This window comes from Ochotona princeps, chromosome 18 (genome assembly GCF_030435755.1).
Source record: "Ochotona princeps isolate mOchPri1 chromosome 18, mOchPri1.hap1, whole genome shotgun sequence".
In the NCBI taxonomy this organism is placed as follows: Eukaryota; Metazoa; Chordata; class Mammalia; order Lagomorpha; family Ochotonidae; genus Ochotona; species Ochotona princeps.
The window spans coordinates 32,421,036-32,433,790 of record NC_080849.1 but is presented as its reverse complement, the minus strand read 5'-3'; the positions used below and the strand labels follow the sequence as shown (position 1 = coordinate 32,433,790).

Sequence of the window (12,755 nt, the reverse complement as noted above, 5' to 3'; positions counted from 1 at the left end):
GATCACACCCATGTGGGGCTCTTAGACATGGCAACCTGTGTGGTTAATGACCTACCACACAGTGTGACACATCCCCTCTCTCCCCCATTCCACTGAGAAGGGAAAGCTATCTCCTTGTATTTTATCACCGACTCACAGCCTGTCTCAGGCACATTCAGACCCTCCAACCTACATGTGTGGAGCTGAATCAATGTTTTCAAGCACCGACTAGATTAGGCGTGGTTACACTGGCATTAAACCCCAGAGCACAGCCTGCACAACAAAAGCCTTATGATAGACCTCTTGTTTCCTGATGATGAATCTATGGTACCAACTCTACTTTATAGTTCAACTTCTACATTATTTCTCATAAGCCATGGGGTATGTCCTTGCCCATCACAACGATGAACAAATTCATCAATACTGCTGGAAAATTTGGCTTAAGCCAGTGGGTGACAAGCTAGAGTCCTTTTACAATTTTTCTCCCAAGGATTGCAGGAGTTGTTGCCCAAGGAAAAGTGAATGGGTTTTTTTCTTTCTCTGTTACTGAAGACAGATGGAAGGTGGTTGATCACTGGCTCCTGAGGTCCCCAGGTTAGGCTCCTGCCACCCAAATAGTTACACAAAGAGTTATGATTCTATGTTTTTGATAATCATTTCTAACTCACTTCACAGCACTGAGAATCAAGCCTGGGAGCCAAACAGTCTATATATAGAACTCGGTACAGTAAAAAAATCTTCGTATCACTGTGTGCTCCAAAATGGCATTTTCTAAAAAGGAAAGAAAAAAAAAATCGAAGACAGCTCTGGAAGACTGCCACTTGTGCAGTGTATTGGGCTGAACGTTTCAGACACATCGATCAATACCTAGGGAATAAAAATGGTGACTAGGAGCTCAGTGGTGGAAGCCAGAGGATATGATTGGAGTAAATCCATGAGTCAGTAAGGTTAACTTATTTGTGAGATATTGTCAGGCTATGCTGCTCTGGGGTGCCTCGCAGAATTTTAAAAAGTGGAAATGCCGGGTTTGGCGCGGTAGCCTAGCAGCTGAAGTCCTCACCTTGCACACACTGGGATCCCATATGGGTGCCGGTTCATATCCCGGTGGCCCCATTTCCCATCCAGCTCCCTGCCTGTGGCCTGGGAAAGCAGTGAAAGATGACCCAAAGAGGCTCCGGGATCCTGGCTTCAGATTGGCTCAGCTCTGGCCATTGCAGCCGCTTGTGGAGTGAATCAATGGATGGAAGATCTTCCTCTCTGTCTCTCCTCCTCTCTGTATATCTGATTTTCCAATAAAAATAAGTAAATTCTTTTTTTTTAAGTGGAAAAGCCATCATCCACGGAGCTGGGCAGGCTCCCTGAGGCAGGGCTCAGTGGGAGCTAGGGGATCCAGGTAGCAGGGTCACTTCCACCCAATTAAGCCTGGAACTGGTGATTTTCCAGTGGAATGTTCCTGTGAGAGAGGGAAGAGTTTCTGAGAAGCAGTGTTCTGCTTAAAAGAAGAAAACTATCTTAAGCAGGCATTATAGAGACACACAGCGACACCAAGTACAAGGGACACTGACAAAGTGTCTTTACAGGACTGTGCTGGGGACTCTGCCACTGAGGATTTTCTGTTCAACCTCCCAGCCTTCAGTTACCCTGTTGAAGATACAGGTTGGAAAAGGCTGACAGGCACGGGCTGAATGATGTCAGGGCTGCAATACCATGCCAGAAACACAGCACATGTGGTGGCTGAATGGGACAGATTTATTCTCACTTTCCCAGAAAAAAAAGGAAGGTATTCAAGATCTGCTGCAGAGGAGTGGATGGTGTGATGCCTGGGACATCCACTTCCCATGGGAGCGTACAAGTTCCAAGTCCTAGCTACTGTGCTTCGGGTCCAGCTTTCTGTTGACAGAGGCTGGAATAGCAGATGATGGCTGAAATACTTCGACCTTTGCCCGTGACATCAGATGGGACTCCTGGCTCCAGGTTTCAGCCTGTCCCAGCTCCTGCTGCTGTGACCATCTGGGGAATGAACCGGTGAACTGAAGATGTCTCTAACTATCCTTCTGCTTTTCAAATAAATACATGAATCTTTAACAACCACTTCTGCTGGGGGAAAGAACAGACATTGATGGTCACAGCTGGGAGCCACAAGGGAATCAGAAGAATGGGCTGGTGTGCACCACCCACACCCAGATCTCAGCACAGCTGGGATGCTGTGTATCACCCCATGGCCTGGATCTCAATGCAGCTGGGTTACTAGTACCGTTCATTTGTCAATTGCTAGCTTTGCTTCCTTGCCATACTAGACACCCTTTCTCCTACTCCCCCATCACCCCTGCACCCTACACGGCTGATGATCTTGCGACCCAGGCTGTCATCGTCCCAGCCAAAGTCCTGTTGGAAGCTTCTCACCATCTTTAACGATGAGGTGGGATGGCTGTGAGAATCAAGGTGCACCTCAGCCCATGCTCATGTTACCGCAAACACTCTGTGAAGAGCTTCTATTCAGTCCTGTGGGAGCACTTTGAATTTATGCTCCATAAAGTTCTCTTTTGAAAATCACAAGCTGAAACCACATCTAACAATTATGACGTTCTCTGGATCCCACACACATCCTAAAGATGGAAAATTTGCTTCATGGTCACAGAACCCACAAAAAATATGACTTCATTGGAAATGCCTAAATTTTTAATAAAGAATATTAAATGATTTCAGGTGTTTATATAAAAAAATCCTGTACGTGTATAGGCTTCTGTAAACACAGGAATGCTCCAAAAGGATTCTCTTACGTCACAAGAAATTACAGCTTAGGCTGGAGGCCAACATCACTTTAAGAGATTTCTTTTAGTTTCAAATTTAACTCTCATGTTTTTGTTTCAGTACCAAGGTCAAGATCGGACCGCTTAATATTTATGTTCTTACTCATCTTTCATTAGCCACAGTAAAAACAAATGATGTTAGTTTCCTAACTCTAAACTTGATTACATAAATGACCCTGGGTGTGACCACCTTGGATGAATCCATCAGTCAGTCAACAAACATGAGTCGCAGCTATGTGAGAAGCAGGATCAAAGTTGAATAAGAAAAGCTCGTGTGACCTTATTACAACCTTCAAGGAACATCAACTGGACCCGTGAGTTAAGACATCCCTAAAGCTACCTAGAGCACTTGCCAGGAGGTGTATACCCTAGTTTTTACATTAAGATTTATCTGAGAGACACACAAAAGAAGGAGACAAAGTATTCCCATTTACTGGTTAGTTCCCTAAATGCCAGCAACAGGCCTAAGGCAGGGAAGTAGAAATGCAATTCAGGTCTCTTGCATGGTGTACGGGTGGCAGAAACCCAGTGAGTTGAGGCATTACTGCTGCCTCCCAAGGTCTGAAATAGCAGGAAGCTGGATTCTAGAATGGAGGCCAGGCAGGTACTCAGATGTGAAATGTGGATGCTTTCACTGTTAGGCTAAATGTTGTTCTCTCCCCTTGAATTTTACCTAGCTTCTTGGGAACACCCTCAGGGAACCTCTGACCCACCAAGACTCCTCTGCATATTCCATGACTCCACTGAATGAATGCAATGACCTCTGTGTTTGTGCCATATGATCCCATCCACAAAAGATCATCTATGGTGTGGGGCACGTCTAGACCTGCAGATTGTCAGGAGTTCTTAGGTTCTGGAACAAACAGTTGTAGGTGGATCATCTTTCAGGAAAGTTGGTGGCAACAAGAGCTCTTTATGGACATCTAAGCAGGCTGCCTAGTGCCAACTGCTGCCTAGTACTATGCCCCAGGCCCAGCCTTCAGCCACCACTGCCCTTCATGCAGGTGGGCCAGGAGAACTTCCTGGTTTGCCCCGGCTGTGCTAAAAGCTGCCCAGGCTCCTGCCCCCTTGCCCAGGCCATTGCCTGGGACTGTCTGGAATATTCCTATTTCCTGTCTCTCTGCCCTTCCAATATGGAGACTCCTAAATTCCTTAAAATGTCATAATTGTGAGCAAAACTTCTCTCATCCCTCAACCAGATGTTCCTTTTTCTCCTCCTAATCCTGACTTGCTCTCATTTCCATGGTCATTGTTTGAATTTGTCCAGCAGCCACCTCTGTTCATCTGCCATCCTCCCTGGAAGGCCCAACAGTTCCAGGGCTCAGAGCCCAGGTCTCACGGACAGCAGCTGTGTTTCCAGCATCTGGCCTAGTTAACTCTATGGTTTAGGAACCGGGTTCTACCTACCTCTAGAGTTCCAGAGAGATGTCCCAAGACCACTCAGGAGAAACAGATAGTGGGCAGGGAGCACAAGGAAGAGTCAGATTTATTTATTGGAAAGACAGATCAGATTTACAGAGAGAATGAGACACAGAGAAATGACCACAACAGCCGGAGATGAGCTAATTCAAAACCAGGAGTCAGGAACATCTTCCTGGTCTCCCATGCAGGTATAGGGTTCCAAGGCTTTGGGCCATCCTCTGCTGCTTTCCCGGGCAACAAGCTGGGAGCTGGATGGGAAGTGGAGCAGCTGATGAACCGGCACTCAAATGGGATCCTGGCACTTGGAAGGGGAGCATTAGTCAATTCAGCCATCATGCAACCCCCCTCCCCTGCTGCTATGAGTTCTAAATTTTTTAACTCTTCTGTATTGTGGTACTCATGTAAGTTTTTAAAAAAGTCTTCTACAGATAGACAAAAATGAATTCATTCTAATGGATATTGTTGAATAATTCATCAGAATCATTCCCAAATACTTTTAGCATGTTCTCCCTATAGCTATATAATGAAATTCAATGACCACAATGTAGTAAATTTCGAAGTAACTACCAAAGAACAAGGTTAAATTACAAGACCCTTTCTCTGTCTCCTTCTGATCTCTTTATATCAAAATGTGCTAAAAGGCTCAACAAGCTTTGATGAGTTATGTTTAAATAGACCCACGTGGGTGTCTGCTGACATGTGTGCATCTTCATGCACACACAGAAACATACCCATCCTGTATCTCAACCCAGTCTGCTTTCCCTCCCTCCCCCAAATACATTTCTGTCTTTCCCCTCACTGTAAAAGGCCCTCAGATCTGCCTCGCTGCTCAGGTTAAACATCGAGTTGTTATCAATTAGGTCCTTTCCTTCACGACCCATGGACAATTCATCAGTAAACACTGTTGGGTCTAACCCTGCAACAAACTCCCCTATCCCCGCCACCTGCCATGGTCCAGGGCACTGACACCTCACACCTGTGCCAGTCTCACTGTCTCTTCTCTGGCCTTCCAGTTGCCACTGTCTCCTCCCAACACAGAAGTCTAAGCCTTTCCTATGTCTCACCTAACACAGAGCAGCACTCTATCCTACCAGGCAAAAATAACAGGGCTAGCACTGATATTCCACTCCAACTCAAGCAAGTATGTTCATTCTGAGAATGTGCAATTTAGGGAGGTTTTGGTGTGTGTGTGTTAAAGAAAATTAGTGATGGAAAGATACAGCATGGAAAACAGAAAACATGGCACACAGTTGGAAAGCAGAAATGACTTACGGCTTCAGATTTGGGAGGCACTGGAGGTGGAGGTAGGGAAATATCTGAAGACTTCATGGCGACTCCCAGGGTCCCAGGGGCAGGAAGAGGTGAAGCTGTACATTTGGATCGGCCCGAACCTCGGAACTGCTCACACCTGCTCTTCTCGCTCTGGGAGCGAGTGAGAGGCTGCTGGCTGGCCTTGCCTTCCTCCAGCCACAGCTCTTCGTAAGGAAGTTCTGACTTGCCTGGGATGCCCGCTGAGTCTTCACTAGCTTCTGGGAAAAGGTAGTCACTCCCACTGTCACCAGAGTCCTGATAGGGCAGGATGTCATGAGGAAAAGGGGTCCATTCTCCCCCCAGGTCCCTGCAACCATGGAGGTTGACTTCGCTGTTGCCATGGAGATTGTTGCCATACACACAGACAGAAAGCCGGTGGAAGGACTGGGTGAGCTCATCACGCGCATAGCTAAGGGAATTGGGCACGTGGTTGTGGCCGGAGCACCGGCCCTTCTTGGGGCTCTTGCAGTCTTCATTCCAGTCAGTTTTCACATCACGGACGGCGCGTGAGTACTCATCAATGTCAAACTGTTCTTGGCAGATACCCAGCCAGTGATGGATCAGGGTTTCAGGCCATACCTCCCCCTTCACCAAGTGTTCTGGGAGGCTGAACTTAGGGACAGTCAAGTGCAAAGGGAAGTGCATGGGGAGGATCTTGTTGTTCCGCAACACACAGCAAACCACCACTGTCTTGGTCTGGATGTTCACGAACTTGTAGCGGTGCCCCTCGCGGATGAAGTGGAGGTCGTAGGGGTTCCTGGGAGGAGGGCTGGGCACAGTCACGTTCACAGGAAGTCTGGTTTTCTCTACAATGTTCCGGATGGTGTGCTCGCCCTCCTGCATCTGCAGTTCCAGGGGACTGCGAGTGCTGAACCTGCCCTTGCACTGGAAGGGGAGGCTGATGCTTTCATTGGTCCGGTGATTCATGCAAATGAGGCATGGCATTTTGCCTTTGCCCAGCTTGCTGATGGAGTTGAGCTTCCCAATCTTTTTGAAGATGGTGTTGAGTCGTGACTTTTCCTTGAAAGTCTTTGCATAAAGGATTTCTGCCTGTCCCATTAGAGTCAGCTCATCCCCGGTACACAGGGTGATGTTGTAAACTTCGGTGTCCTCATTGCATTCACCGGAAGCAACCTGTAACAGGATAAATCAAATTTTAGGCTCTTTTCCTTTGGTCAATTCACATCAGAAGCACACACACTTACAGGGGAAAGTTCTCTACTGTGTTTTAATACTGCATTTAGACACTCCAGTTCTTTTATAATATTTATGTGGCTAAGAAGAACTACTTGTGATATAAGGTATTACACTTTTAGAAACTTCCTGCTTTTCAAATGCCCAGCGGATGCATACTTACTTTGGGGCATTGAAATTATCTTCGTATCTTTTTTAGTGATAAATACTGCTTTTACAAACATCAATTTGTAGAAAATTTTTTTTCATTTTTCTTCATTTTTTAAACATCAAGTGATCAGCAGTTAGTACTCTGTTATTTTAGGTCAGCTCTAGGAAATTGTTTATTATTTAAAATTTTATTAACTTTTACTTTTTTTTAAAAGTATTTGTTTGAAAGGTAGAATCACGCTCATACACAGAGCAATGTTCTAATTGTTGGTTCACTCCTCAAATGCCTTAAATAGATGGGCTGAGCCAGGCTGAAGCCAGGTGCCAAAACTCCATGCAGATCACCTTGGGAGGAATCCAAGCACAAGAGCCACCATCTGCTGCCTCCTAGTCACATTAGTAGGAAGCTGGATTGGAAGTAGAGGTACGACTCAAACCCAGGCACCCCCAATAAGGATGTGGGCATTCCAAGTGATCACTTAACTCAATGTGTCACATGCGCACCACATTGCATCTTACTTTTGGTAAATTTTTTGACTTGAACAATTCATAATTGACAGAAAAGATTAAAAATGCTTTATTTCTTCCTTTTATGGTATAAATTACTCAGGTTCAGTAATCTATAGCAAATGTAAAATAAAATATAAGTGAAAAAATTCATATAAACTGACCACTAAAGAGAATTTCTATAGGGCCCAGTGCCATAGCCCAGTGGCTAAATCCTTGCCTTTCACATGCTGGGATTCATATGGGCGCCAGTTTGTGTCCTGGCTGCTCCACAGCTCCCTGCTTGTGGCCTGGGAAAGCAGCAGAGGATGGTCCAAACATGGACCCTGCATCCATGTGGGAGACGCGGACGAAGCTCCCGGTTTCAGATTGGCTCAGCTCTGGCTGTTGCGGCCACTTGGGGTGTGAATCAGCAGATGAAAGATCTTCCTCTCTGTCTCTCCTTCTTTTTGTAAACCTGACTTTCCAATTAAAAATAGTTTAAAAAATAATTTGGTAACAATTATTATACAAAAAGAAAGGAGAGAGCTATCCCTCTACCTCTGTTGCATGAAGACAATTTTGCCACTTGAATCTCTATCATCTGTTCATTTCCCCCTGTGAATGTACCTCATCGATTTTAACAGCGATGGAATGCATTCTACGAATGGACATGGCTTAATTTATTTTGATCAGTTCCTTATTTTTAGACATATGGTCTTCCAGTGTTAAGCAATTATGAGTAATACTGTGATGAACTTCTTGATAGTTTGGTTATTCCCTTAGGATAAAGCACCAGATGTAGAACTGCATGAACAAAAGTTGTATCTCTTCTTTTTGAAAAGCTGAACTATGTGTATTGTATCTCATCAAGGCTATAATTATCTATATTTCTATTACATGAAGTTATGAATTTCCACATGTATTTCTTTATTTTATTTTTATTGGAAAGTCAGACATACAGAGGAGAGACAGAGAGGAAGATCTTCCATCGATTCACTCCCCAAGTGGCTGCAATGGAGCTGTGCCAATCCGAAGCTAGGAGCCAGGAGCCTCTTCTTGGTTTCCCATATAGGTGCAGGGTCCCTAGGCTTTGGGTCATCCTCGACTGCTTTCCCAGGCCACAATCTGGAAGCCGGATGGAAAACAGGACTGCCGGAATACAAACAGGCGCCCATATGGAATCCTGTTGTGTGCAAGGCAAGGACTTTAGCTGCTAGGCTACTGTGCTGGGACCTCTGTATGCATTTCATGCTTACCAATGTGAAAGGTAAAGCATTTATCCTGAATTTATTTACTCATATTTTTATTTTAAAGATTTTCAGTTATTAAGTATAATAATTTTCTAAGATATTTATCTGGTTATTTGGATATCTTCTTACTGATTATTTTTATGTGACTGGAAAGTCAGATTGCTTGAACTTAAACTTTATAGTTTCTTTAAACCTTACTGCAGGCCCCGGTCTCCCAAGGATTAACTCCACAGCTTAGCTTGTTTCTCAGAGCATAACAGGATTGGTAATTTTGGCCTGATACATCTAGCCATTGGCTTAACCGCAAGTTCCTGCTTCCTATTTGTCAAGTTATCTGCCAGGGGATTGGATAAAACTCAAGGGATTTAGGGTGGCCACTAGAGGATTGGATAAACACTAGGAGGAACTGAAGGGATTTAGGGTTGCCACTACTGGGAGGAACTCGAAGGATTTAAGGTGGCCACTTGAGGACTGGATAAACACTGGGAGGAGCTAAGCAGAGTATAAAAGAAAGCCTGGAGTTGCAATAAAGATCAATCTGTCATCGATCGGCATTCGGTGTACTGCGTCTTGTGTTGTGTTGGCTCTCTGCGTATTGTCTTTTGTGTAACCCTAGTCCCTCCGCTCGGCTCGGGGTACGTGGCGACAAGGGCATTGCCAACACCTTACATTTTTTCCCTTCAGTGTAATCAGCATTTTGAAATCTTTCCTGTGTGCTTTTGCGCCTGGGTGCAAGGATTTGAGTAACGTGATATGGTGAGCTCTAAACTGGCGGTGCTTTTAGCTTCCCCTCCAACTGTGGGGACTTTGGCCAAGTCACTCATGAGTGGGTGAGCTACCTGCACCCGTTGGGTATGGATAGTAATGTTTCTGCTGTGTTGGAATGTACAGGTAGCTTCCCATAGCAAAGAATTATCCAGTCTGAAAGTTCAACAGTACTGAGACAGACATGTTGATATAACTGCCAATATCTTCTAGTCCTTTGATGGTTCCACTTACTATTTAACTGAATTTCCATCGGTGTATTATTTAGACAATTAACTGAGTGCCCAATTTATTTTCCAAATAGTTATACATTTCCTGACTTGTGAATTATACACTAAATCTATAAAAAACACATCCAAATGCATACTTTTTTGTATTTATTCAGGGTAACATTTATTCTAGTGAGTTATTTTCCTTCCCAACTGTTTAAATTTCTACATATTTATCACACAGTTTTAGATCTAGTAACAAAAATCCTCACGTGTGACATTCTGACTCACAAATTCGAAAGGCAAGAAACAAGAGAAACAAAAGCAAACGATAAATTACAGATTGATAGAGTCTATAATGTCTTTGAAACCTATGAAAAGATGTTCAACTTTCACTTAATAAGAAAAACTCAAAATTACAGTAAAGGGCATGGCATTCTGGTACAGCGGGTTAAACAGCTGCTTGCATATCTGCTTCCCATATCAGAATGCTGGTTCAAGTCCAGGATGCTCCACTTCCCATCCAGCTCCTTGCTCATGTGCCTGGGAAAGCAGTAGAGACACCATTTGTCATGTACCACTCACTGATAAACATCCAGAAGCTTGACCAAGACTCAGTGGATGAGGCTACGGGATAAAAGGCCTTCTGGTCCAAAGCTGGAGACAATGCAGCATGACAACAGCCCTGGTGGGGATCTGGACATCACAAAACCCAAAAAACACATGTGCTTGTCCCTCCACTTAGCCATCCTCTGTGTAAGAACTCACCCTGAAGACGTCCCTCCAACAGAGTAGAAATTCTGTGGACAAAGTGACTTACTACAGTATTGCCTGTATTGGTAAATATATCAGAAACAATCCAAATGCTTATACACAGGAGACTGATGGAATAAACTATGTTTTTTTTTTCACCCACACAAGAGTGTATACAAACTAGAATAGAGATGATGTGGGTGGACATTTGGTTTAGTGGTTCAGCTGCTGCTTGGGATTCCCACACCCCATTATGGAGTGCCTTGGTCTTATTCTTGCTACTCTGCTTTGGATCCAGCTTTCAGCTGATGTGTTTCTTGGGACACAGGAGATGATGCCCAAGTGCTTTGGTCTCTGCCACTCATACGGGAGACCTGGACAGAGCTTCTGGTTTCAACTTGGTCCAGCACTGGTTGTTGTGGGCATTCGTGGAGTGACCCAGCAGATGGTGCCTAGTTTATAAAATGGGAAGACTACCATTTGTTTTATTGGTCATGTGAATGCATGTAAACCAGTGTCAATAGTTTCTGCACTGTACGTTGTCTAAATGGATGTAATCCTTAGCATTACTTCTTCTGACAATAAAACACTTTACTTACTATAATTATTTCATGTGGCATTTCATATTTCTCTCTATATTTTCTTTAAGATTGATCGATTTTTACTGGAAAGGCAGATCTACAGAGTGGAGAGACAGAGAAAGATCTTTTGTCCACTGGTTCACTCCCGAAGTGACTGCTGAGCAGATACAAAACCCAGGAACTTCTTTCAGGTCTCCCATGTGTGCAGGGCCCACAGGCTTTGGGCCGTCCTCCACTGCCTTCTCAGGCTACAAGCAGGGAGCTGGATGGGAAGTTGACCAGCCAGGACATAAACTGGTGCCCATATGGGATCCCGGTACTTTCAAGGCGAGGAGTTAGCTATTGAGTCATTATGCCAGGACCTTTCTCTCTATATTGTAAAGATTTATTTACTTATTTATTTGAAAGACATTGTTACAGAGACATAAAAAGAAATAGACATGTCTTCCTTCTGTTGGCTCATGCCCCAAATGTCCACAACAGCCAGACCTGGGTCTGGCTAAAACCAGGAGCCTAAAATCTGCATCTGCTTTCCCAGCTACATTAGCAGGGAGCTAGACTGGAAGTGGAGAGCCAGGACTAAAACTGGTAACAACATGGGATGCCTGTATTGCAGGACCACAACATCTATAACTTTATACTTCAGTTCTAAGCTGTCTTACACTATGGTTTTAAAGCCCAAACCTCAACTTGTAAACATTATCCATCTCTCTGTACCAAAGACTTGCCCAAATTTTTGTTATATATGTTCTGCCAGAATAAAGCTTCATGTCAGGATAGAGCCTGAAATATCATTAGTCATATCTCTTTTTTAAAAGAATTATTTTATTTTTATTACAAAGTCAGATATACAGAGAAGAGGAGAGACAAAGAGGAAGATCTTCTGTCTGATGATTCACTCCCCAAGTGAGCGCAATGGCTGGTGTTGCGTGGATCTGAAGCTGGGAACCAGGAACCTCTTCCGGGTCTCCCACATGGGTGCAGGGTCCCAAAGCATAGGGCCATTCTCGACTGCCTTCCCAGGCCACAAGCAGGGAGCTGGATGGGAAGTGGAGCTGCCAGGATTAGAACCGGCGCCCACATGGGATCCCGGTGTGTTCAAGGCAAGGACTTTAGGAGCTAGGCCACAGCGCCGGGCCCCATTAGTCATATCTTGAAGGAAGTGAACATATGGAATAATTCAAAATATATCACTTTTGAATAGACTAAAACTGCAAAACTCTGAGTCACAGTGCTATACTTCCTTTTCACTGGAACTTTGTAAACAAATTGGCAGGTCCCCCATTTGGGTAAGCATGGAGACAGGGATGTTGAGATGAAGGGTATGAATGAGATTTGAGAAGCATATGAACACACACACAACACACACTCACTCATACGCAAACTATTCCCAGCAAAAATACAGAGAGCCAACAGGGCTTCCCAATGGGGAAGGAATAACAAAACTCATATTTCTCTTTAAATTGATACCAGATTTCTCTTTATAAGCATGTACCTTCCAGAATGAGGAAATTATAGGTGTAGCAAAGCACCAAATGAACTGAAATAGAAGTCAGCCAGCTTTGGAGATGTGAATCAGACAGTGCATGTACTAATGAAACAAGTCCAAATGACCCTTCTTAAATGATACTGTCTGGCCTTGTCAATGAAGTTATCTTGGCGTGTATGTGTGTGTACATCTTGGTAAGTTACTCCTACTTTCTTTTTTTTTTAATTTTAAAGATTTATTCATTTTATTACAGCCAGATATACACAGAGGAGGAGAGACAGAGAGGAAGATCTTCCGTCCGATGATTCACTCCCCAAGTGAGCCGCGACGGGCCAGTGCTGCGCCGATCCGAT

General features: G+C 44.3%; 1 protein-coding gene across 1 annotated transcript in view; it reads right to left on the bottom strand.

Moving 5' to 3' along the window:
• Window positions 1–12,755, bottom strand: part of GAREM1 (GRB2 associated regulator of MAPK1 subtype 1) — a 206,379-nt gene that overhangs the window by 19,014 nt on the left and 174,610 nt on the right. Inside the window, exon 4 of the mRNA XM_004579563.4 lies at window positions 5,484–6,656. Coding sequence (XP_004579620.2) covers window positions 5,484–6,656 — 1,173 coding nt within the window. The remainder of the gene's footprint in view (window positions 1–5,483; window positions 6,657–12,755) is intronic.